Source organism: Ailuropoda melanoleuca, chromosome 10 (genome assembly GCF_002007445.2).
Source record: "Ailuropoda melanoleuca isolate Jingjing chromosome 10, ASM200744v2, whole genome shotgun sequence".
In the NCBI taxonomy this organism is placed as follows: Eukaryota; Metazoa; Chordata; class Mammalia; order Carnivora; family Ursidae; genus Ailuropoda; species Ailuropoda melanoleuca.
The window spans coordinates 29,626,825-29,653,015 of NC_048227.1; the positions used below are offsets into that span (position 1 = coordinate 29,626,825).

The window sequence follows — 26,191 nt, forward strand, 5'->3', positions numbered from 1 at the left end:
TGGAATCGGCAGCTACCTTCAGGGCACACACTCGGTGGCGAGGCGGTTTCTAGAAAGAGTAACTGGGGAAGGACTAGGACGGGAGCGGGGAATGGACAGCCCTTCCCTCAGATAGCTGTGGTCTGGAATTCCGGGAAAGGGCTAGAAGTCAAGGCATTCCTCAGTTCTGGAGCAGCTCAGCAGCATCCGGGCAGGAGAGCCTGTGGTCTGGGCCCCCCAGCCACCCGCGTGCCTGCCGTGTGGCCTCCATTTAGCTGCAGTGGGGCCGCTAGTGTGTGTGTTTGCTCTGGCATTGGTGGTGCTGTCCCCGCTCCAGGGACAGGGGCTGTGAGCAGCTCTGGCTTCTCTCACGGGGGTGCAGGCTGGGCCCCCAGGTCCTGAGAATACAGCACCCAGAGAAGTGGCAACTTCATCTGGGGGCGTTAAGAAAGGACACGTCCCAGACAGGCCACAGGAGCGAGGTTGAGAGACCTGAGACTCCATCACGGAAATGGGAGGAGGACGCTCGGGGGTGGACCCAGAGACCGGTTTATGGGGAGGGGACACCAGGGACCCTGAAATGAGAGGCCAGACTTCTTCCTGACTCCCTGGAAGCCGTTTTCAGCTCTTCAGAGAGAAGCAATTTGTGGGACTAGAGTTTGTTCACTGGGTATGTGGGGGGCCCAGGGTTGGGGGTTCCCTTGACCACCCAGGCCAGGCAGAGGGCACACCGCCACTTGGTGGGGTGTTCTAGGGACACCTGCTTGGCCTCACCTTGCCTTTCTTGGGGGCAGAATCTGACTGCGTGGTCCTTGAATGGCTCCCTCCTGGTCCACACCTGCACGGGCAGCCTGGCAGCTCTGGTATCTGCTGGGGACATGTTCGCCCAGGCCCATGTCCACACGGCCTGCGGCCACCGCCACACCCATCTGGATGCCAGCCTCCAGCACACGTGGCCGCCACTTCAGGCTTTGGGGGTTGCCCCCAACAACCACATCCAGGTGTCTGTGGGGGGACACGAACCCCCCAGGGCCGAGCTGGACGTGGCCCTGGGCCAGTGCACGCTGACCGCTCATGGGGACGTCGGTACTGAGGCCAACACCACTCATGCCAACTGGACCTTGTCCCTGGTGAATCGCTGTCCTCTGCTGGAGGTAAGCCCTCTCCCCGCTCCGGCCGTGCAGGGCCTGACAGGGCTCCCCGCTCCGTCTACACTAGTGACTTCTTCCTGTCTACTCAGCTCTGCACTCAGCATGAAAATCTTCCGTCTTTTTGCTGTTATCACCTGATTTGGGGGATGCATCGATTACAAAGCTTTGAGCCAAATATGGAACCCGAACTGGATTTTCTCCCTTTTCACAAAGGGCCCCCCGGTTGTCTTCCTTTCTGGGGCTCAAGCTGATTCTTTTCTCCTGATCTTGCTTGTCCTGCCACCGGGATTAAGGGTCTGGGAGTAATCCTGAGAATATTGAGAAGCAGGCAACTTCTGTGAGCACTGTGTGCTGAGTGCTTTGCGACTTCTCCGACATGCTCCCCAAATCCTCACCCCCTCTAGGAAGGGGCTGCTTTTGTCCCTAGTCCCAGGGTCTGGGGCCCAGAGAAGTTGGGAGATTGGAGTGGAATTAACCCCATCACTCCCCTCCCGTTCCCATCTTGGGTGGGTGCCTCCACGTGGGGCACGCCATCAGCCTCTGTGGGTCAAGTCTCTTAGGCTCTCTGCCCTCCAGCCAACCATCATTGATACCGATGCTGAATTTCCGATAGCCGGTGCTTTCTGGGCGCCTGGCTCTGGCCGGCAAGTCACAAGGATTAACACGTTGACGTCTCCCAGGGACTTAGGTTGCTATGACCAACCCCCATTTCCCAGATGGGTAAACTGAGGTTGCAAGTTCAGAAAGATGGAGTCAGTGGTGGAGACTGGAGCCCACGTGTGTCAATGGGGTACCCAGGGTATCAGCCACTTTGCAGAGGGAGGTGCCGGTAGAGTTGAGGCCATAGGGCGACAGCACCCTCTTCCCAGCCAGGCCCATCCCCAAGGCCTCCCCGACCTTGGCTTCTGAAGCTGCCCTTCAGTCCAGCCACTTCTCCGTATTCCAGGCAGTGAGCATCCCGCAGGCCTTGCACTCCGAGAGCAGCCTGAGCTGGGGTCCCTGCGAGGTCAGTCTGGCCACGGGCCTCCGCGGTGACCGTGGAGACGCCCACCTGCAGCTCGCCTGCACCTGTGGGCCCCAGACCTCGGTCGTCAGGTGCCTGGCCCACTTCCTGCCCCCGCTGGGCCGCCTGGGCCTGCCACCCAGCAGCGCCGTCAGCCTGGCTGGCCAGCCCTGCCCTGCCGCCCGGCTCCCTGGCGCTCCAGCTGGGGCCACGCCAGCTGCACGGGACGCTGGAGCCATGCTCTGGGACCCGGAGCAGGTGGGCACTGGCCACCGAGCCTGGCTGCCCACTGCTGGAGGTGCGTATGGCCCACCCGTGAGGCGGCTGGAGGGGCCTCCAGAGCCCCTGCCGGTGTGCGGCCTGAGCCTGGCTGCCTCCTCCCTCCAGGCGCGTCCCAAGATCCCAGCCACGATTTCCCAAATCCTCTCTCCAATACTCGGTCCCTCTCTAGTCTCATATTCCCATTTGGGAGATGGGGAAATTGAGGTCGAGGGAGATAAGAGTCATTCAGCGCTGTGCCACAGAAGGACCACAGACTTGGAATTTATGAATTTGTCTTTGCAGGGAAATTCTGAGTGCAGGAAGGCAATGAGGGGCGCTCCCCTCTGCTGATGGTGGGGACAGGCACGTCTTGGTTATGAAACCACAGGCTGGGCTTTATCCGGGCCGAGAGATGGTCTGAGAATTGTCCTGTGGTATTTGGAGAGGGGAACCCGAGTCTCAGGAAAGGGGGACACTGAGTCAGACAAGAACGCCAGAGAAAGACCACCCTGCCTGTCACCTTGTCTCCTCCCTCCCGATAGAGCTTCCTGGGGGTAGGGATGGGGTCTTGTCCCTTCGGCATCCCCGGGCACTCACGGGTGTTCTGTCGCTATTAAATCAGCTCACGGCTGAGCCACCCATGAGAGCGGAAAGCATCACGGGAGGCCCGCCCACTCGAACTCTAGGATGATGGGGAAGTTCTTCCTTTGCCGTCCAGGACAGTAGCCACTGGCCACAGTGCAGCGGAGAAACGGAATTTCTCCTTTTACTTCATTCTAACTTGAAAGAGCCTCACGTGGTTAGCGGTTGTCGTATTGGACGGCCTAGATGAGAGGCACAGACTGGTCAGCCCCAGTATCCCCATCTGTCTTATGGGCACAGTGACTCCCCACTTCAGGGCTGGGAACAGGCCACAGAGAGCAATTAGCACGAGGCTATGTGGGTACTGAGTTTCTACACTGGACAGTTGTGTGTTGTGATTGCTGCCCTGTTGTTACTGGCATGGGGGGCGAGGGAAGCACAGACTGGGGGGCTGGGGGCTGGAGGGATTAGAGGGTGGCAGATGGAGAATCGGATTCGCTCCTGGCCTGGGACCTCTCTCTGACCCCCTCTGGTCCGGCAGGGCCTGGGCCTCCCAGCAGGGACCGAGCTCAGCGGCTCCCTGCAGGCCGCAGGCGGGGAAGCAGAGATGTCCGGGACCCTCGCATCGGCCGGCCAGACCGCCTCCCTGACCTTGGCGGGGGCCGTGCACCAGTCTGAGGCCACCCTCCGAGTGAAGCTGAGTCACACACTGCCCACGCTGCGGGCCTTACCCCCAGAGGCCTTGCTGGCCGTCCAGCTTGGCTGGGAGGCCGGGCGCCGGCTGGGTCTGGAGCTGCAGGCAGGGGCCTGCGAGCTGCAGGGTCGCGGCGAGCTGCGCCTGGACCGCGGGCTGGAGTGGTCGGTGCTGGCCGAGAGCTCCTGCGAGGCCCTGCAGGTAGGTGGCCGTGCGGCGTGGGGGAGTGGGCCCCAGGGTCTCCAGGGGGCGGGCAGGGGCCTTTTCTTCAAAAAACTACTGGAGAAACAAGGAAGATTGAGTGAATCCCAGAGGAAAGGACTCGTCAAAACCTTATTGAGCCCACTCTGTGCCCTGGAAATACAGCCACGGACCACGCAGAGATAAATACTGCCTGGGGGAGACAGGCAACCCCATCATCTGTCAGTGGAGTGCAGACTATGTTAACTAGTGATAAGGACTGCAGAGAGGCAGAAAGCGGGAACAGGGGAGTGAATGACAGGACAGATACTGCAATTTTTATAAGTCGGTCAAGATTGGCCTCAAAGACAAGATGACATTTGAGCAGAGACTTGAAGGAGGAGGAGCCGTGTGGATATCTGGGAAAGAGTTTTCTACGTGGGGCCAGTGCAAAGGTCCTGAGGCAGAGCCAGAGAGGCCAGGGCATTTGCTAGGACCTGGGTCAGCAAAATCCCTCAAAGTCCAGAGAGTAAATACGTTCAGCTTTGCAGGTTGTGCAGCCTCCGTTGTGACTACGTAGCCCCGTGGCTATGGCACGAAACCCCATAGACAGTATCGACACAAATGGGCGTGACCGTGTTCCGATAAAGCTTTATAGCAGGAAGCAGTGGGCTTAGTGTGGCTCATGGGCCATCGTTTGCCGACTCCTGTTTTATGAAAAGCACATGCGGTGGGAGAGCACTCAGATTCAGGATGCTTCGTAGAGGCTGAGAGAGAGGAGGGTGGAAGTTTGGGTGTGGGGGTGCGAGAGAGGGGAGCAGGGTGCCTCTTCTGCTTGTGTCCTGTGTGACGAGAGGGCTGGGGTGCTGTTTCCTGTGATGGGGAGTGCAGGGGGAGGAAGGGGAGGGTTGGGGAGGCATCCCCTACTCGGTCCCATCCTGGACGTGTTGAACTTGCCAGGGCTACTGGACACCCAAGAGAAGATGTTGGGGGCAGCTCTGGGAGTCAGGAGGTTGGCTGTGGGCTCTGAAAGCCACGGGACTGGCTGAGATGACTGTGGGGTGGATGTAGACAGAGCCAGAGAATCAGGGAGCAGCCATGGGTTCCAGGTACCAGGTACTGTGAACAACCCAGGGAGAAGGAGAAACCCAAGGGAGGAGCGGCCCGGAGGCCTGGGAGGAAGGTCTTCCAAAGAGGGAGGGGGTCGCGGGGTTGGACGCTGTGGTCAGGCAGGCGGATGTCTCAGCAAGGGCACCTGTGAGGCTAGGAAGCACCAGACGGAGTTGCGGCTCTGCCCCTCTGTCCCTGGGTGGCCTTGAGCAAGCCATCGTTCCTTTCTGAGCCTCAGTTTTATCACGAAATGGGGTGAAAGGACCCCCCTGCTGTCAGGATTCATTACAAGGGCAGACACCCGCTGCCCAGGGGGGCCCGACGCATGGTGGGGGCTGGAGAATGACCGTGTCTTTCCCGCCCCATGCTAGGGCAAGGAGGCCAGAAGGTGCTCTGTGTAGCAGCCTTGCCGTCAGTTTTCTGGAGGGCCCCTCTGTGTGTGGGGAGCAGATGTCTGGGTCTGCCCAGGGAGAGGGGGGAGGGCTCGCCAGCTCCCCTGGTTGCGAGACTCTTGGGCGGGTTGGTTCACAAGACTGGGTTACCTTGGCTGCTGAAATCAGATCCCTGGGGACTTGGGGAGGGTGGGGAGGCGGGGGGGAAGTTTGTCCAAGAGTGGAGAGCTACAGCCAGGGGGCCCTTGGGCACTTGGAGAACTTGATCAAAGTCTCAAACCCTCTCCTAGAAGGACATTCACGCCGCATTGGGCGGACAGTTCAACAGGGAGGCCTTCGGACCCCCGATGCCCACTTTGTACCCTGTCCTGGTCAAGAGCCCTGCTTTCATGTCTCTTTAAACCCCTGCAGGCCCTGGGGGTCCTGGGCCGAGTCAACAGCTCCGGGGCTGTCGTGCTGAACTCGGAGGCCGTGGACGCCCGGGCGCTGGTCTCCGTGAACCACACCACGCTGAGGGGGCTGTTGGTCCTCAGGACTACCGAGGTGAGGGCAGGGGGTCGGGTGCCTGGGGCTGCCCGGGAAGGGGTGCTGAGGCCCGAGGAGAAGCATCGGGCACTGTCCTAGCTCCAAAGAGGCCCCGGGAGATGGGAGCCTCAGGGAGATGGGAAGGATGAGGCTTGCAAGGTGCAGCCCCTCGGCGCCCCCCCTTTCCTCTTGTTTGTTGGCTTTAAAAGAGAAAGTTTTATTGAAGTACAGCGTAAATACCACAAGGAGGGCGCAGACGTGAAAAATGCTCAGCTTGGTGAAATTTTCGCAAACCAAACACCACCCACCTCAGAGCACAGAATGTGACCAGAACCCCAGGAGCCCCCCCTGGCCCCTTCCTCTCCCAGCCACGCCCGGGAGTCCCCATGCATGCGAGTTCTTGCATGTCCCGCCTGCAGAAGCACACGGCGCGTTGCTTTGCACACCCGCCTCTTGTTCAACCTCATGCTGGTGCGGGGCGCCATCGGTGAGGCATCCGACTCTTGGTTTCGGTTCAGGTGGTGATCTTGGGGTGGTGAGATCGAGCCCCACGTCGGGCTCTGTGCTCAGTGTGGAGTCAGCTTAAAACTTTCTCTCCCTGCCCTTCTCCTTCCTCCCCTCAAATAAGTAAATCTTAACAACAACAACAAAAAAAGCCATACGTTTGTGAGATTGTACACCTTGCCGATCGTACCTCACGGCCGTATACCGTGATTCATTCAGTCCGTTCTACCGGTTAGCTTTTGGGTGGTGTCATCCTTCTGTACATCTTATTAATTAACTAATCATGTACGTATTTTTATTTTGTTTTCAAAGTTTTTGTTGTGGTAAAGTAGACATACACTTTACCATCTTAACCATGGGTAAGTCTAGAGTTCGGTGGTCTTCAGAATAGCCACGTTCTCATGCACCCCTCCCCACCCTCCGTTGGCAGGACTCCTCACACTGCAGGAGCTGCAGCTCTGTCCCCCGGACCCAGTAGCCCCCCCCCGCCCTGCTCCCCCCAGCCCCCGGCAGCCGCCCTTCCCCTTTCTGTGTCTTTGAGTTTGATGCTCTACGTGCCTCCTAGAGGGGAAATCACAGAGCGTCTGTCCGTCCGTGGCTGGCTTCTTGCACTGGGCGTCACGTGCTCAAAGTTGGTCCGCATGGTAGCAGGTGTCCGAACGCCCTTCCTGCTTCAGGCTGAGCAATACCACACTGTCTACCCAGCATCCCTCAGCTGCCGCCCAGGTCGCTTCTACCCTTTGGCTGTGGCGAGTCTCCTGCCATCACGGTCGTGCAAATATCTTCTCAAGCCCCTGCTTTCAATTCTTAGGGACATAAGTGCCTGGTTTTTGCCTTGTCTTACAAATAGCACTGCCTCAAGCACTCGTGTGTGTGTGTGTGTGTGTGTGTGTGTGAACATGCACCGAGTAGGACTGCTAGTTCAGAGGGCGTGTGGAAGGTCAGCTCCACCTGCTTGAATTTATGGGGACTCCTTGGCCTTCCCAGAGCTCCCCGGGACAGCCACCAGCCATCACCAAACTTAGGTGTGCGGAGCAAACTCGCAAGTCGTTGAGCATCGTTCTGAATGTCTCGGGAGTTTTTATTTGTCTCAGGGCCAGAGGGCTTTCCTTTCTGCTGCATCCAACCCACAGGGCGTGTCCTTCTCAGATGTTCTGTGGCTCCCTCCCTGTACCTCCCTTTCTTTCCAAGGTTCCTCTCCCGGGCTCCTCCCCAGTGAATTTTGGGCTGGCCACTTACTTTCAATCAGGCATCCCAAATGCATTCGCTGCACTTGGTGGAAATTCTCCGGACTGTTTTTCTACCGTGCAATGGCCAACGGGGCTTGATTGAATGACTGAGCGGCTTATGTTGTCCTCTATGGGAGAATCCGGCCACCACCCGGGCATTGAGCCCTTGTTTCTCTTGCTCCTCTGCAGAGCCAGCGGGAGGTCGATATATTGCTCGTGCACGACCTGCCTCAGCCCAGCTCCTTGGGCCTCCCAGCCCGGGTCCTGCTGCAGCTGGCCGCCCAGAGCCATGGGCCCGGCTATAGACGTGCCCTGCGGGTCGGAGTGGACGGCAGACAGGTATGGGGCTCTGCGGGGGGGGGGGCCTCGGGAGCTAGGGGTTCGTGGGGGTTGTGGGGACAGCCCAGCCCCACGGCCCAGGTCTCACAGTCGTCCATGCTGACAGGTGTCCGAGGAGCTGACGTTCACTCGGCAGCCAGAGCTCCTGTCCCTGAACTACACACTCGAGCACAACGTCCCCCTGCTGCGGACACTGTGGATAGAGGACAAGCTGGGTCTGCAGGTCAGCCTCGGCGAGCGCCGGTGGTAATGGAAATCCATGCATTCGTTCATGCATTCATTCAACAACCATTCTTGGAAATATGGTGGAGACAAGGGGCTGGTGGAATAAGGTTCAGGCTTCCCTCTGAGCCTCAGTCTCTTCATCTGGAAATTGGGGATAGCGCTCCTTTCCCTAGCCCAGCCACATGCCCCTGGGACCATTACACATTCTTCCTTTTCCAAAGCCTCCCTGCGGACTCCGTGCTTGTCCTTGACCCCCAGTTCACCTTCTCCACACGCTCTCCTTGGGCGGGCTGGGCCCATGTCTCACTTTGGTGCGATCCGTGCACTGAAGCTCCCCACTTTCTCCCTCTCCTGGGCCCCAGACCCGCAGGTCCGTCTGTTTGTATATCTCCACTTGGAGGCCTGCTGGGCACCTGGCTGGTCCAACCCCACCACCTGCCCCTCCCGTTGCCTCATGTCCGTGTCACCTCAGCCCCCCAGCAGCACAGGCCAAACCCTCAGTGTCATCCTTCATCCCTGTTTCACTCACACGCCAGACCCGCCTTCAGCAGATGCTGATGGTGTACTCTCCCACATGTACCCGAAGCCAGACCCCTCGTCCCCACCTCCTGCTTTGTCGCCTGCTCCGGACCACCACAGGTCACACCTGGGGTCCAGCCGCCAACTGGGCTCCCAGCTTCCATCCCTGCCCCCTCGGGTCTCCTCTACCCAGAGCCCTTCGACATCCATGTGTTTTCCTCGGACACCAACCTGACATCAGAAAGCCTCGTGCAGGACTCTGGTCCTGTCCCCTCCCTGAGCTCACCTCCCTGGGACTCCCCCTTGCTGACTTTCCTCCGGCTCGCTGCCCCCTGTCCTCAGACTCTCCAGATGCTTCTTCCCTTCGATGCCCACCGCCCGCTCCTGGCTTCCCTGGGTCTTTGCACACAGGTCCTTTCTCTGGCCGTTCCTGAAGAGTCCTGCCCTGGTCCGTGCCACCCCCTGCCCTAACCCTCTGTAAGAAGATGCTCTTGCTTCTCCTCGGCCGCTCGGAGCACTTCTGGGACCAGAAGGGTGGGGACTCCCCCCGCCACGACCAATTTCCTGGCACCACCTTCCCTGCATGTGGATGTGTTCGCCCACCCCGCAGCCCCCGAGCCCCATAGTCAAGAGATTTTCACGGGGCTTCATCCTGTGAGCACGATGGATGGTGAACTCACTCTGCAGCCCCGCCTCCCTCCCTGGGGCCGGGGGCCACGGCTGAAGGTTCCAGCTTCTAACCAGGGCTTGGTCTTTCTGGGGAGCCCACCGAGAGTCACACGTCAGTAGGACAAAAGGCACTTGTCTTGCCCAAGTAATTTCAAGGGGTTTAGGAGCTCTTGTGTAAGGTGCCCCCTCTCCCCGTCACTGGTGCGATCACAGGCCAAGTATGAGCAGGACCTGGGGACAAAGGCGTGTATACCTACGCCTGTGTGTTTCTTATTCTCTCACACCCTCCCTGATCGCTTTCTCTTTTCCGTCATCTTCCTGCCTGGCCCGCGATGCCTTCTGCCTTGTCCTGGTCTGTCTCCCGCAGCGGGCGTCCCGGCTGCACGGGCTCCGGCCTTTCTGTGTTGCATGCACGACCGCGTCTCTAGGTGCAGAACAGGGCCTGGCACATAGTAGGTGCTCAGCCAACATCATGGAAGGACGGGGCAGCACTTCCTGCCCCATAGAGCGGCTGACATCGCACAGCGAGGGGCTTTGCGCTGCGTGCCCAGCCCGCACTTGCCGCCACTGCTCCGATCAGCTGCAGAGGTTGCAACCTCAAAGCCTTTGGGGGGGCAGGTGGAGAGCTGAAATGGGTCAGGTGGGCTGCCTGGGGACAGGGAGAGCTCATGCCCCGTCGAAGATCTTCCCAAGTTACGTATATTTTGCGAACTTTTTTATTGTGGTATAATACAAAGAAGAATTACCATTTTAAGTGTTTTAAAGTATTTAAAGTTCAGGGGCACTTAGTCCATTCACAACCGTGCGCCACCCTTCTCTCATTCCAGAACTTTGTCACCACCCCACATGGAACTGTGGGCCGCCACTCCTGTGCCAGCACGCGCCCTCCCCCCCCAGCAGCAGCACAGCGCAGGCAACCTTGTTCTTCCTTAAACTGGCCTCTGCAAGGGGTCTCAGCTCCCCCCTCCGCAGCGCTGTGGGTCAGCGGGAGCCAGAGCTGGGCCGGGCTGGCTTTCTCCGCTCCGGGCAAGTCACCCTCTCCTCCGTGTCATTCCAGGCCTCTGTGGACGTTCCCAGCGGCGGCTCCGGCTTTGAGCACTCCGGCCGCATCTCGGCAGGGCCCACCTCCCTGAACTACTCCGTGAGCTGCTGTCGCCGTACCGGGTACCTGCAGCTCACTGGCTGGAGTGAGCACAACAGCGTGACCCTGCTGCAGGCCAGGCTCCCGGGCAAGGCCCGCCTGCGCGCCGAGCTGCACACGCACGGTAAGGCGCCCTGGGCACTGCCCCAGCTCTGGCCGGCCAGCCTCCCCCACCCCGGAGCCTCCTCGCCAGTCTCGGAGCTAAAGGGCATCCTTGCCCCTGAAGGCCTGAGTCCCGGGCGGCCTGTATGCCTTGCTGAGGCCCGCCGCAGGCGTGTCATCGCTAATGGTCCTGGAGGCCGGGTGTCTGCAGGGCCACGCTCCTGCTCCAGGCTCTGTAGGGAGACTCCTTCCTGCCTCTTCCAGCTCTCGGAGGCCCCAGCTGGTCCTCGGCTTGTGGCCGCATCCCTCTGATCTCTGCCTCTGTGTCTGTGCCTCTTCTCCTCTTCTAAGGACCCCAGTCATTGGATTAGGGCCCTCCGTGCTCCAGGAAGCCACATCTCAACCCGATCTCCTCTGCAGGGGTCCCATTTCTGAATAAGGTCACATTCAGAGGTACTAACGGTGATGGTGACGGCTTCAACATAATGTTTAGGGCTAAACAGTTAAACTTCTAAAGGAGGAGGAAGGTAGTAAGGGCCAGCATTGATTGAGTGCTTACTGCATACCAGGCAAGCTCAGGAGCTCAGTGAATCTGCTCAGCCATCCATTCACACCCACAGAAGGTCGAGGCCCATAGCGGGAACTCTGAGCTCTCAGGACCCACACCCTCAGTTCTCTCACCCCATCTTCTGGCCCCTGCTCATTTCACTCTTTGCTAGTCCTCACACACATCAGGCTGGCTCCTGCCTCAGGACCTTTGCACATGCTGTTCCTCTGCCCGGGAAGCTCTTCCCTGTACATCTGCTTGCCTCAATCCCTCACCACCTTCAGATATTTTTCAAATGTCATCTCGGTGAGGCCTTCCCCTCCCACCCTATTTATTGGTACCCCAACTCCCTCGAGCTCACTCCATCCCTGTGTCTGTCTTGGTTGCTCTAACATAGTATGTAACTTAATTGCTCAGTAGCTTCATGTCTCATTGCTTGTCTTCTGCCCACCCCACACTGGACTGTCCACTCCACAAGGACAGGGATGACGTTTGCCTGTTTTGGAGAGTGGACTATAGTCGGTATTCAATTAAACATCTGTTGAATAAATTTGTGAATATATGAGGTAGGGCTTAGTAACTGTCCCCATTCTGCAGGGGCGGAATGGGAGCTCAGAAAGGTTGAGTCACCTGTTCCAGGCCACACAGCCATTGAATGATGAGATCAGGACTTGAACCCAGGCAGTGTGACTCCAGAGCCCCACTCTGACCCCTGTGCAGAATGCAGAGATCAGGACCCCTGGGGGGCTCCCCTGTCACTTGGGTCATCTCCTGCCCTCGAACTTTTCCATCCTTGGCTTTCAGCCCCCTGTGGGCTGAGTGGGAACCTGGATCAGACAGGGGAACTGATCTCACAGAGGAAGGGCTTACTGGGGACATGGTGGGTAAATAACTGGATGGTCATTCCGGGATGACCGGGTTCCTGGCCGCTGAGAGGTCTGCTGTGGTCGTCTGCAGCCAGAGAGACATCTCAGCTCTGCACTGTTGCCCATGTTTGGCTGCCCCCACCCTCGGGGGCACTTTCTGCCCGACCTTACCATTGTTGGTGTCCCTGACAGTCTGAAGCATCCCCGGGATGTAGATTGGGGCCCCTTCAATGTGTGTCCCCTCCTCCTCGGGCCCAACGCACAGCAGGTGCGTGTGACTGAACAGTGCCCAGGGAAGGAGGGAAGGGGACACTTCCTGGGACCTGTGTGCCCCATGGGCAGGTGTTCTCAGGTGTGTTATCTTTATTCATCTTGGCTACATCACTCAAGGTGGGCAGGCTGTGCCCACCTTACCCATGAGGAAATCGAGGCTTAGAGCGCCACCTGCCCCCATGGGCCCAGATGGCAGGTGATGGCCCTGGGCCGGGTGTCACAGGCTGGAGCCGTGAGCTGCGCCCCTCCCCCCTCCCCCGCAGGGAACCTGGCATCTGATGCGGGCTAGGCTTCACCTCTTTACCCTGGAGAACCCTTTCCTACTGTAGCAGGAGGGATTGAAGTCCAAATATAAGAACAAAGCTCCTGGAATCGCCTTCCCTGGAGGGTTCCCCCTGCCTGCCACGATGAGGTGCGGTGGGGCTGGGAGGCAGGGCCCTGGAGGTTCCCGGATGATGGGATGGGCGGGGACCCTCCAGCCTGGGCCAGTGGGCTGCAGGTCAGTATCATTCGCTATCATTTGGATGTTTGATAAACCCAGAGAGGAGAATTTATTCGTCCATTTCCTCACTCCCTGCAGTGTGTCCAGAGCTGTGCCAAGTGCTGGGAACAGAGCAGGGAACAGACTAAAGGCCCTGCCCTCACAGGACTGACCGTTCCCAGGGAGGGAGGAGGAAGGGTCAGGAGGTATTTGAGGTGGGCACTCAGAGGTGTAATCTCAGCAGCAACCCCGGGAGGAGGAGCTGGCCAGGCCACAATAGTCGAGGGGGACACCACCCGACAGATGAAGTCCCAGGGGCTCAGAGAAGTGAAAGCCTTGCCTGGCGTTGATCCCACATGCACAGGGAGGTGAATGGGGTCCCCAGCAAACTGTGCCCTTCTCTGCCCCTAGAGACCCAGGCCCGGGCCAGCTTGGCCTTCCACAGAGGGGATGGTGTCAGCGTGGACGTGGCAGCCCTGGTGTCCTGGCCGATGAATGGCTCCCTGGAGCTGGTGGTGAACACCAGCCACACAGCCCCTGCTCTCCGGAGTCTGGGCCTGCCCTTCGCCAGCCAGGTGAGGAAGGGGTGAACCCCCCAGGCCAGCCTGGGCTCCCCCCTAATTCTGTCCACTCCATCCAGTTCCCCAGCACGCAGGGGACCGACGTGTGCCCTAAGATGCTCCTGTGCCGTCTCTCCAGCACTTCACAGTTTGTAGAGGCTGTTAGTGACGTCGCCAGCGTCTGCCGGGGCATCTCTGTGGTTCCGGCTATGGGGCGTGTGCACAGGCCTCCAGCAGCCTGGTTCCAGCTCCCCACCCCGTGTGCTTTCTGCCCTTCTGCCCTTCCATTCGAGCCAAAACCCAGCCTTCGTAGTTGGGCATGTGCTCCATGCCGTCCTGGGGGTTTTCTGTGCCCTGATTGATTTCCTCCTCCTGACACCCCGCAGAAGGCAGGCGGCATAGTTCTTATGAACCCCAGCTCTGGACGTCAGATCACAGCTCTGACTTGTGTGCACTGTGTGGCCTCAGGCAAATTCCTTAACCTCTCTGTGCCCTCAGTCTCTTCATGGAATGGGGTTGATAACTGTACTGATAACATGGGGTTTCGGAGGCTGGAGAGCGTTCGCACCATGGGCGCACTTCCGGTGGTGCCTGGTAGACCAGATGCTTTAGAAGCTTTCGCTGCTGTGACAACAGCCCCATGCTTACCGTCTGTGGGTCACATGTGTGTGTGTCACCAGCCCAAGGTCACCTAGCAAGGAAGCAGCAAAAGGGACTCAGGCTGGCCCCCGGGTGCTTTCTCACGATGCCCTCCCACCTCTGAGAAGGGGAACCTGCTGTGGACCCCTGAATGGGGCCGGGCCCTGGTCACTGTCACTTGGCACAAGGTCGCCTGACTGGGCTAGGCTCTCTGGCTGCCCTGCAAGTCACGGTACATTCTGGAAGCTGCATTTACAATCTCCTGTTTTGGGTTACCAGCACTGCCCTGCCTCCACTCCACTCTGCTGCGAGGAGAGGCCTTTCCCAGAGGCCCGGTCACCCCTCGTGCAGCGGGTCTGTGTCACCGTACCCCAGAACCCAGCAGACCCAGTTCCTGCTCTCCCTGACCTCCTTTCGGTCCCCTTTCTCTGGCCTCAGGCCCAGTGGTGGGGAGATGTGGTGGAGCTCACTCTCTGCTGACGTCTGGGGTGCGGGTCCGGTGGGGTGCAATCTGGGCTGCCGGGAGGGAGCTACGGAGTGGGGCCTGGGAGGGTCCTCAGGCCCCCTGCACTCCCCACACCTCACAGCCTACTCCTTCTGCAGCTCGTGTTCCAGGAGTTCTGGGCAGAGGAACGGATGCGCTCTTCTCTACGGCTGACCTGTGATTTTCAAGCCAGCCTGGTGCTCGACGTGCGTGGCCAGAGCCGGGCGCTCCGGTGAGGGGTTCTCTGCAGCTCTGGGGGCCCCTCCCTCGAGAAGAGAGGGGTGGGTGAGGGCGACCTCAGCGGAGCCTTGCTGCGTGCTGACCTCCAACCCGCAGCACCTCCTTGACCCATCCCCGTGGCCCCACTGCACAGATATGGAAAGGAAGGCTCAGTAACTCGCCCAAGGTCACACAGCTAGTAAAATAACCTTGACCTTCGGGGGCAGGACATGGACGAGCAGCTCTTGTTCTCACAAACTAAATGGCTGCCTGGCCCAGGGCTCAGCGGCCTCATGCATGTAAGAAGTCGGGGGCCGCCAGGCTCCAGAGCTCACATGGGGTCCCTGAGGGGGAAGAGGAAGCCAGCCGTGACGGTATAGACCAGTGGTTCTCACCTGGGGTGGGTTTGCCCACCCATATGGCAATGTCTGGGGGAATTTCTGGTGGCTTCTAGTGGGCAGCGGCCAGCGACGCTGTGGCAGCTCCCACAACGCACACATCAGCCTGCAGCTGGGGGCATTGCGGCCCCCGATGGCCGTGCTGGTGGGGCAGAGATGCCGTGGTGCGGAGACAGCACTGGAGCGGGGCGCACCCCGGAGGGGCAGCGATGGGGAGCCGTGAGCACCCTGGCCTGAGGGGCCAAGGGGAAGGGTGCCGTGTGCACAGGGCTGCGGGAGCACAGGCTAAGAGCCTGCCACCCAGACCCTGCAGAGGCCTCTGCTGGCTACAGTGAGGGGGCCCATGGAGGGCCCACAGGAGACCCTCAGCCCAGTGCTCCTCTAGCCCCTTTTGCTGAAGGGGAAACTGAGGTCCCCAGGAGCTTTCCCCACATGCCAGAACCAGGCACAGGCCAGGTGGGGATTGAAACGTGTATTGCCTGGCACTGGGCTGGGCCTTAACCACTGCCCCGCATGGCCCTCAGGCCTCGAGCTTGCGAATGGCCCTTCCTGGGCTCTGGGTGTGTGCATGGATCTCCTGGCCTCGGCGGGCGAGTTTGGCCTGGTCCTGACCCAGCCCTGGGCGCCTTCGGGCCTGGCCTCAGACACTCTCTCTCCTTCCAGCAAAGAGCTGCCGCTCTCCGGCCAGCACCGCCTCCCCGCCCTCCTGGGCCGCGGCCCCCGCCGAGCCTCTGCCTCAGCCAAGGTAACTGCCCACCGCCCCTGAGCCTTAACTGGTTCCAGATGCCCGGGCCCAGCCCGCCGGGGAGTGCTCGCACATCCACGTCTGTGCGCGGGCCTGTGGCAGGCCCCAGTGGGCTGCCCTCGGAAACCCCGGGCTCTGGCTTTCTCAAACACCCACAGGCGAACATTCCTGGGCCAGGCCCGCAGCCCCCAGCTGGGCCCACGAGACGCCGGGGGGCCGGGGAGCCTGCTTGCCCAGTGCCTGGCACCGCCTCACCCGGCCTGGCCTGCTCCCGGCAGCCGGATCAGATGGCACAGCCCTTTGAGCCGAGCCAGCACCCCTCCCAGGTGCCCCAGCGTCTTCCCACTGCCCAGGCTCTCTGCACATCTCCCCGCCCTTGTCTGCAGATCCTCTCCCCACCCGCGACCCCCAGGACAGCCCTCAGTCGGGTACCTGGCCTTCATGTAGCATTTGGGGGTTCTATGGGGGGGGGTAGACAGCAGGCCCAGGCTGGCGCTCCCCCGTCCCGCCGTTACCATGACCCGTTTCCCTGTGTGTCCCTCTTCCCCAAACCAGGAAGGCCCAGCGCATAGTAGGTGCTCAGTGGAAGATGTCGACTAATGAGTGAGTGACTGTGTACAGTTGCCCACTAGCTGCTTGGTTATTGCACTAGTCCCCCAGCCCCTGCCCGGACTGCCTTGGTTCGAAGAGCACCTACTGTGTGCTGGCCCCGCCCTAGCACATTCCACCATGATTTTAGTGGTTCCCCAGCTTTGCCGCTGACTGCACAGTCAGTCGTTCAGGGGCCTCTTGGTTTCCCCCCAATCTTTATTTTTAATAACTTCCAACCTATAGAAAAGTTATTTTAGAACCGTGAACATTCCCCAGTTGTTAAGAGCCCGCCACAACTTTCTGTTCGTACTTACGTGTCACATATATTTTTATATTCACACACGTGCACATGTACTTTTTCTTTATCATTAAGAGATGATATGGACTTGTTTCTGGACACGCACCTCTTTACTCCTAAATACTTCAGGGAGTGGTTCCAGTAACAAGGCTATTTTCTTACATAATGCAACGTAAGTACAAAATTCAGGAAATTTAACATGATGTAGTCATACTGTTACCTAATATATGGTCCGTAATAAAATTTCCCCGTTGCCCCAATAATGTTCTTTTAAGCTGCATTTTTGTTTGTTTTGTTTTAAATCCCGGACACACTCCAGGATCATCCAGAGTATTTAGATGCCCTGCCTCTTGAGTGAGTGAATCTAGAACTCAGATCTGCAAACTTGTATTTTTAAGAGCCAGATAGTAAATGTTTTAGCCTTTAAACCCAATATGATCTCTGTTGTAACTGCCCAGTGCTGCCACTGTAACAAAAAAGCAGCCATAGACAATATGTAAATAGACAGGCATGGCTGTGTTACAATAAAATTTGATTTACAAAATCAAGAGGTGGGCCAAGTTTGACCCAAAGCAGACCCCTGCTCTAGAAATTTTTCTCCCACCCCGTACCTATTTTTCCCCCAATATTTTATTATTAAACTTTTCAAACACTGGAAAATTATAACAATTTTATGGTGAAATTCCACATACCCTCTGCCTCAATGTTCTCACTCCTATTCTCCTCCACTTGCTGAATCAGATGGCTCTCCCTCCATCTGAATTCTTCACGCATTTCAGAGTAATTGCAGATATTCATATAGTTCCCCCTAAATATGTCTTTGTCTCTAACCACCTTTTAAAAAAGATTTGAGAGAGTGTGTGTGTGCGCACACGTGTGTGCACAAGGGGAGGGGCAGAGGGAGAGGGGGAATCTCAAGCCGACCCTTCACACTGAGCACAGAGCCTGATGTGGGGCTTGGTCTCACAACCCTGGGATCATGACCCTGAGATCATGACCTGAGCTGAAATCAAGAGTCAGACACTTAACCGACTGAGCCACCCAGGCGCCCCAGTCCTTAACCACCTTTAAGAAGAAGTCCTACATTGACCATTTTGACCTGACCTGTCCTGGCAGTTCATGTGCAAAAATCCTCCATTTGGATTTGTCAGACTCTTTGTTCAAGATTCAGGTTGAATGCTTTGACTGAGGTCAAACTAATCTGTGGAGCTCTTTAAAAGTACCAGTTTCTCCATCCTGTCCCCAGAGGTTCTGTTTTCCAGGCTGTAGGTAGGGGCCCAGAATCTGTATGCATAGCCAGGGCCCCAAGTGAGTCTGTTTCGTAGCCGGTCTAGAAGATGGCACGTTATTTCATACACTTTTCACATCGACACATTAATAAAGTGTCATTATCCCAATTTATCAGGTTAGAGAGCAGAGACCCGGGGGTTAAGGAGCTAGCCAGAGGTCATCCACCCCGTGTGACAGAGAGCTGAATGGGCATCTGTTTGATGGCCCAGCTTGTGCATTGTGGCTTGCGCTAGAATGCCCCCTGCTGTCCACTCGGGTAATGCAATGGGATTCTTGCCTGATGGCCCCAGGCCCATCGCTGTCTTCAAGTCAGTGTGACAGCATGAAGGACAGGGGGAGATGGTTGCCATGGCCACACCTGGTGGCCTAAACCGAAACTCAGGACCCTCATTTCACCAGATTTCAAACAGTCCAGGAAGCCGTGGGTGTCCGGGGCCAGAGCCACCAGCCTGGAGCCAGTATCTGTCTGAATATTCTACCAGAGAGCAATGAGAACGTCTCTCACCTGCTTTTCTCCCAATCCAGCTCCAGTACTCAGACCGTGAAGCCGAGAGCGTGGCTTTCTTGGCGGTGGGGCAGCATAGTTTCCACGTGGACGCCCAGCTGGTGACTGCGAAGGCCAGTGTTACCAACATCATCAGGCTGGAACAGACCTTCCCCCAGGTGCGTGGAAGGCGGCCAGGGCACGCTGGGGGTGGGGGGGCTCCGGCGGCAGCTCTGGGAGAAAAGAGGGATTTGTGAAGAGCTGTGAAGCAGGTGGAATGTGCTGGAATGGATTCTCAGCTGCTCTCGGGGTCCACCCCTTCCTCCCTCCATCCTTCCCTCCCAGATTACTTGTTGAGCTCCTACTAGGGCCTGGGGCAGGCACCAGTCCAGAAGCTGAGGACATCGCCTGGGACGGGACTGGTGGGTCCTTCCTCTCATCAAGTGTCCTGTCTGGTGGGGAGAAAATCACACAATTAAATAAGAAAACATTTCAGATGGAGTGTAGCCAGATGGATACATTCTAGAGAGAAAAGACAATGGGGTGATAGGAGTGGGTGCATGGGTGGGGAGCTCTTCAGGTGGCCAGGAAGGCCTCACAAAGAAGGTGACATCTGAGCTAGCCCCGGATGACAAGTGTTGGCCATTTGAAAATCCAGTAGAAGGGCATTCCGGGCTCAGGGAGTGACACGTGCAAAGGGCCTGGGGCAGGAACGAGTTGGTCTCTCTGAGGAATGGCCGCTGGGCTGGAGCAAGTGGGTGAGGAGGAGATTGCAGGGGTCCGATCGTAGGGCATGAGAAGCCACAGAGGGTAGTTTAGATTTCGTTCTCTGAAATTGGAAGCCTTTTGAGGACAGGATCCAAATGATGATTTCCCATCCCTCCAGCTGCTGTATGGGGAGTGACCTACAGGGGGAAGCAGAGATTCCAGTGAGGAAGCCACTGTGCTTAGCAGGACAGTAAGACATTCAAGAGTAAACTCCCCCCTCCTCCCAGCAAGTCCCCCTGCAGGGCCCTCCAGCCACCCTCCATGGGGGCACCCACCTAACGGGGAGAGTCCTCTTCTCCAAGCCTTTGCATAGGGAGTTCCTTCTGCCTAGAATGTCCTTCCCTGCATTGTCCACCAACTTCTTTCCCTGTGCTCCTTTGCCTCTTATTTTTCATGCTACCCTTGTCAGCTTGTCCCATCATCACAGCTTGTCTCCTGTGATGTCTCCCCCTCTGCCAGGAGCCCCCAAAGGGCCAGGACCAGTCTCAGTTATCTGTGTACCCCAGCACTCAGCACTCGGTCCAGACCGTAATGCTGCTCAGCACGTGCTTGGGAAGCCCTACTCCCAGCCACAGCAGCTCCCACGTGGCACTGCCCGCGGGTCGGCCCTGGGAGGACGCAGCCTCGCGTTATCTCAGAGCTTAGCGCCGTTCCTCTCGTCCCCTTATAGTCGGGGAAACTGAGCTCAGAGAAGTTAGGAAACTGGCCCACGGCCACACAGCTTGGAAGTGGAGCTGAGAGGTGGTGATCTTTTCACAGGGCCACGCAGTCTCCCGTGTCCCCCTCCCCGTGCCCCACAACCTACCCCATTGTGTGCCCATCCCTGTGGAGCCTTTGGCCTTATGACTTTGCGATGCCTCTGACAGCCCAGTAAACCGTGGATGCCCCACAGACGTTCCTGGTCTCTCCTCTTCTGAAAATGCCTCTTCTTTCCTACCCCAAGCAGGAGCGTGGGCCGGGTTGCCCAGTGACCCATTGCTGTCTTTCTCTTCCAGTTGAGCGTCCTTCCCGGGGAGCTGGTCCTGCAGACCTCGTACGAGAGAGCCCGTGGGACCCACACCCTGCACCAGAGAGTTCTGTGGGGTGACCAGGAGGCGGTCCTCAACGGGAGCCTACCTGGGCCCTTCCCCAGGCCCTCTGGGAACCTCAGTCTCCAGGGTGAGTGTCCGAGAGGTCACCGGCCGGGGTGGCCCATTTGCTCAGTTAACCATCTTTGAACAACTGCCCGTCCCAGGTGCCGTTCCAGGCCCTAGGAATCATCGGGAAGTGAGATGGCCCCAGGTCCCTGCCTTCAGGGGAGAGGCCGTGAGCAGGGATGTGAACATGAAGAAAATCACATCAGGGTGTTGCTAAGAGTCAGAAGGGTTTGATTGAGGGGTGCGGGGCTCCTTCAGGTGGGGTAGGCGAGGAAGGCTTATCTGAGGATGTAACATCCATGCTGAGCCCGGAATGATGAGAAGGAACCGGCTGTGGCAGGGATCTCTGGAGGGGCATCGCAAGCAAAAGGAAAGGCAGGTGCAAAGGCCCTGAGGTGGGAACAAGCCTGGGCGCTGGAGCCACAGCAGTGAGGCCCGTGTGGCCGGAGTGCACTGAAGGGGGGGGGGGAGAGGAGGCAGGCGGGAGGGCTGAGGGATGCAGGTCACGCAGGGTCCTGGCCCCCCGGCCTGGGGTTAGGGTTACCCTGAGTGTGAGCAGACAGCAAGTGTTAGATGGGGCAACCCCAAGCCTCCCCAGGGAGTTTCAGAGCAGAGGCTGACGGTTGGCAGGGGAGGTGAGTGCCATCCCCCAGCAGCCCCACGGATGGCACGTGTGCCCCGAGGCCCTCCGGGAAACAGGTGGCCCTGGGAGGGCCGTGCCATCCCACGAACTGTCAGTTTCTGTGTGACGAGCCCCCTTTACACGGAGCAGAGCCTGCCCTGCTGGCTGCCAAGTGGGAGACACAGTGCAGACCCCGTTCCCAGGGGCGCAGTTCGCTGGGTGGTCGGATGGCGTCTCCCCAGGGTCAGGGCTGCCACATGTGTGCCCTCCGAGGCAGAGGAAACGTATGGTTCCTGAGCACACCAGGGCAGCGTGCGGGCATGTGTCCACAGGGTTTGTGAGGGGGCTGAGCGGCCGGGGGACCCTGCCCTGTGGTCACAGAGCAGAGGAGCTGAGCAGTCAGAGGCTGGAAGGGATGAGGGTTGTGGCTCTGAGTGTGGGGCGCACAAATGTTCCCTGCATCGATGACCAATGGCCCATGACCAGTGACATCATTGGTGTCACCGACCCTTGGCGCAGCTCCCAGGAGCCTGTGTGGGGATAAGTGGCACCCCTTCCAGAGAGTTCGGAGGTCACCAAGGTGGCCAGCGTCTACCACGGAGTCTCAGCTGGACCCCTGCCCATGGGTCTGGGAAGACAGGATGGACTGGTGGCCTCACGAGCCGGGGTCAAGTGAGGCAGGAGGTCAGGGCAGCTGGGCCCCGTCTAGGGGACGAGGGAAGCAAACCTAGAGGCAGAGACTGTCCGCTGTGGGGATGGCATATGTGTCACAGTCCAGGACAGAGGAAGAGTGGAGGGCGGCTGAGTGTGGCCCGGGTGGGTGAGGGGCAGTCACAGGGCCACCGGGAGCCCACGAGCGTGAGGGAGGTCCGAGCGGTGGATGATGTTGGCTGGGCGGTGGACCAGGCAGCTGTTGCTGTGTGACGAACGTCTGGAAACCCAGTGGCGGGTGACAGGGGGCATCAGGCAGGCACATGCTGCTGCTGATCTCGGCGGGGCTCCCGGGCTCATGCGGGGGCTCACCAGCTGCCAGCAGTTATGGGACGGCGTAGGCTGGTCCCGCCAGGCGCTCCGCTGTGTGGTGTCACCGTCCGACAAGCCCGGCTTCGTTCCTCTGGGGGCTGGGCAGGCGTCCCAGAGGGTGAGCAGGTGCGGAGGCCTCTTCTGGCCTGGGCCGGGATCCGGCCGGTGTCGCCTTCACCAAATCCTGTTAGCAGGTCGCGGGCCAGCCCAGGTTGAAGGGCCGCTGAGATAGATTCAGTCTCCTTGCAGACGGCGGGGGGAGCGGAGAACTGGGGCTCTCGCGGGGACAGCTCGGGGAGTGCGCCCAGTGGTGTGGTGGCCAAGTGAGGTTGGAGCTCCTGAATTTTGTGCAGATGACCTGAGCACATGGCCTCCCTGTGGCCACCTGCCTGGGTTGGTGGCTGTGTCCGCTGAGATCCCCCCGCCAAGCCCACATGCTCCCCTCACATGCCCACCCCCTCCCTGTGCCCCCATCCAGCAGAGCTCACCCACCCGCCACCCCTCTCCCCACCACGGCGCGGCAGCCTCCGCCTGTCCTGCGAGCACTCACGACGCAGACACCGGGACGACCTGGTCGTGGGCTGGGATGGCAAGGACCAGGTAGGTGTCAGGGCTGAAGGGAGACCCCGGGAACTCCACTGAGCCTAGAGCCTGAGCGGGACACTCGGGGCCAGGGCCTGCCCAAGGAGCCTCACCACGGGTCCCAGTCCCTGGGAGAGGGTGGGAAAGGTGCTGGGTGGGGGTAGAATCTGGTTCCAGCAACACCTGAGCCACAGGAGGCACCTGAGCATGGCTTTGACATGATGAAATCGAAGCCCAGGGAGGGAGAGTGGCTTGCCCGGAGTCACAGAGCTAGTGGAAGGCAGGGCTGGCATTCTAACCTGTGAAGGCCTCCAGCCCCTCTGTCCTCAGCCACTGCCTCTGTCATACACTGTTCGTGTCTGCCCCGCTCCAAGCCTCAACTTCGTCGTCTGCAGAATGGGCCGTGTCTCTCCCAGGGCCCCCCACGGTGCTGGGGCCGTGCGCCCAGAGCCAGCTGCCCTCACGCCCTTGCCCTGGAAGGCTGTCTGCGCACGGTGGGGAGGGAGCTGCCCCTCTGCGCAAGGCCTCCGGCTCAGCCTGTCCCCCTCCCCAGGTGGTGGTCACGTCCGCTCTGCAGCTGGGGAAAGGCAAGCTGGCCGCCCGCCTGGCCCTGGCTCACCCCTTCAACCTGTCCTGGCGGCACATCGAGGCCAGCGGCCTGGCTGAGGGCAAGGGTGGCCAGCGGGACGCGCAGGTACAAGTGGGGGTCATCGGAGGTGCCGGTGGGGGGCTCTTGGGGGTTAGGGAGCTGCACAACTGAGCCGCCAGCCCACGACCCGGGTACCACGTGCAGGGGAAGAAGGCACTGCTTGTCTCCCGTTGGGAAGGACTCCTCCAGAGTCACACATTCCTGAAGCGTCCTGCATTCGTTCATTCCTTCACTGATACCTTAGTAGGCACCCACTGCACGCCAGTGTTCAAAGCATATAGCCCTGCATCTAAAAAGCTCACAATTTAGCGGGGCAAGAGCTTACACGCACATCCAGTTCCTCAGTTACGCACGTCTCAGTTTAGTCGGGAACCACAGGGGGTCCGCGCAGGGCAGCTGGGCTCCTCACCTAGCTGACGGACCCTCTCTGAGCCTCAGTGTTCTCAGCCATGAAATGGAAGACGGTAGGCCAGTGTGTCAACAGTAGACCATTTGTGCCAGGCCAAACAGAGACCCTAAAATTCAAGCCAGTGAATGAAGAAAAAAATGAAGAGTTGTGATAAGCCCTGTGAAGAAAGTGGAGAGGAAGCGGAGACAGAAACTAATCAGATGGGGTGGTCAGGGAGGGCCTCCTGGGGGAAGCGGCTTGTCAGCTGAGGACCTCTGGATGAGAGGGAACTACCTCCTGACAAGCTGGAGGAATAGCATTCCAGGAGGTAAAGAACAGCAAGTGCAAAGGTCCTGGGGTAGGAACAGGCCGAGGAGCTTCAGGAAGAGCCAGAGGCAGTGAAGCTGGAACAGAGTAAATGGTGGGGCAGGAGCCAGGGAGAGGAGGTCCGGTGAGCACCCCTGCCTTGGTCTGCTCGGGCTGCCGTCACAAAACAGTACAGGTATATGGCTAGGTGACGTCTGTTGCTTAAAACAGAAACACGTATTTCTCCCACTTCTAGAGGCTAGAGGTCCGAGGTGAAGCTGCCAGCCTGGTCAGGTTCTGGCAAGCGCTGTCTTGCTGGCTTGCAGTCTTCCTCTGCGTCCTCACGTGCCAGGGCAAGAACTTTCCGGGGGTCTCTTCTCATTGGGGAGCTAATCTCATCTTGAGGCCCACCCCATGACCTCATTGACACCTAAGCCCCTCCCATCAGCCCTGCCTCCTAGTACCATCACTCTGGGGATGAGGGCTTCAACAGAAGAACGGGGTGGGGCCCACAGTTCAGTCCAGAGCAGCCCAGAGGCCCAGAGTGAGGGGCGCAGAGTTCCTTCTGGCTTTGGAAATAGCAAGGCTGGGTGTTGGGGAATGAGACGTCTTCCATCTAAATACTTCCGGTTTCCCAGGCTGGGCAAGGCTCTGAGCGCCTGCGGACAAAAGCAGGAGGGAGGGCAGCGTCTCCAGCTCCCCAGCTTCGTCTCCTGCCGTGGTGGGCTCCCCCTCCCACCGGCCTTTCCCACCCCTCCCACTGTCTTCGCCCCCACCCCCGGGACACACACAGATGGAGAGCACCAGCCTGTCCTCTGGCCCTCCTCTCCACCACCCTCTGTCCCCATGCAGGTACAGCTGGCCTGGGACAGAGGGCAACCTGTGACCTTGCACCTCACCTGGACCAACAGGTCCTCAGAGTACGATACCATCTGGGACGGCTGCCTAGCCGCCTCCCCGGGGCAGGTAGGCACTGGCCGGACTGCCAAGCCGAGCACGGGCTCTCCCTAACTCTGGGGCCCTGTGCTGGCTCCCCCCAAGTCCCATACTCCATCATCTTGTCAGCTCCAGGAAATCTGGGGCCTGAGCGCCCTCAGGGCCTGTGGGGCCTTCACACAGACCCCAGCCGTGTTCAGCGAGCAGCTCGACCTGTCCTGGGACCGACGTCGGGTGCAGCAGAACCTGACGTATGAGGTGAGGCCTAGAGAGCAGGGTCCCTGGCAGTTCACCCACAGGGTGGCCCCCCCGCTGTAGAAGGTACCTGGCTCCGAGGCCGTGGAGTCCGGGGCGGCCCTAGCGGTGCTGCAGGGTCGTGAGCAACTCACTTCCCCCTGTGAGCTTTGGTGTTCTCGTCTGTAAAATGGGCACAATACTCCTCCCCTGACTGGGGTATAGTGACAGCTCTGGGAGATGAGGGAAGCAAGGAGCCCAGCATGAGGTAAGCCCTCGGAGCAGACAAGGGAAGGGGCTGGTGACACCAGAGGGCTTTTGGGGGTGGGGGAGATCAGGTGCCTGGAGGTGTCAGGGTCAGGGTCTTCCCGGCATCACTGCCTACTCGGGGCTGCTGCTGGGGCCAAGCACTGTCCTGCAGAGCCTGGGACAGGGACCAGGCCATGGGGAAATGGGGATGGCTGGCCCTGAAAGCCAGCCTTATTCCCTCTGGGGTCTCGCATCCGGGGTTCTGGGACCCCATAGGCTCAGGCCCCCATTGCTCCCAGCAGACATCCGGCCAGGGTATCAGTGGCTGCTGTGGTTGACCAGAGCTCCAATCGGGGGACTGCCAGCACCTGCTCCCCTCTCCCCAGCGGGCCATGGGCACTCTCCCCTCCTATGGGACGAGCCCCTGCCTCACGGTGCCCTCTCATTCCAGCGGCACTGGCCGTCCCAGCCAGACAAGATCCACACAGAGGCCTTGCTGGAGCACTTCACTGGCTCCTGCACCACGCAGAGCTTCCGGGGGGAAGTGGAGACCGACTATACCCGCTGGCTGCACCACTCCCTGCACCTGGGGCTCTGCGACCTCCCCAGGGTGAGTCTGTCCTGGGGAAGGGGCCCGAGGATCCATGGAGGGAGGGTGAGGAGAGAGGACAGCATCCGCAGAGTGCAGGGGTGTGAGCGAGGGAGCTGGGTGCCCACCTCACCGCTCTGCCATCTGTTGGCAGGGTGATCACAGGCAGGGCAGGTGATCCCCTCAACGTCCAGTGTTCCAGCTGAGGACCAGCAGAGGCAATAGGTTT

The 26,191-nt window shown here is 59.3% G+C and overlaps 1 protein-coding gene across 1 annotated transcript in view; it reads left to right on the plus strand.

The window, feature by feature from the left end:
• LOC100479676 overlaps positions 1-26,191 on the plus strand; it is a 126,611-nt gene that overhangs the window by 85,096 nt on the left and 15,324 nt on the right. Inside the window, 16 exon segments of the mRNA XM_034670366.1 lie at positions 774-1,133; positions 3,518-3,871; positions 5,764-5,895; positions 7,800-7,949; positions 8,056-8,172; positions 10,420-10,627; positions 13,184-13,347; positions 14,575-14,687; positions 15,736-15,817; positions 18,522-18,659; positions 20,244-20,406; positions 22,508-22,629; positions 23,165-23,305; positions 24,807-24,920; positions 25,020-25,148; positions 25,825-25,983. Of these exon segments, the coding sequence (XP_034526257.1) occupies positions 774-1,133; positions 3,518-3,871; positions 5,764-5,895; positions 7,800-7,949; positions 8,056-8,172; positions 10,420-10,627; positions 13,184-13,347; positions 14,575-14,687; positions 15,736-15,817; positions 18,522-18,659; positions 20,244-20,406; positions 22,508-22,629; positions 23,165-23,305; positions 24,807-24,920; positions 25,020-25,148; positions 25,825-25,983 (2,646 nt within the window).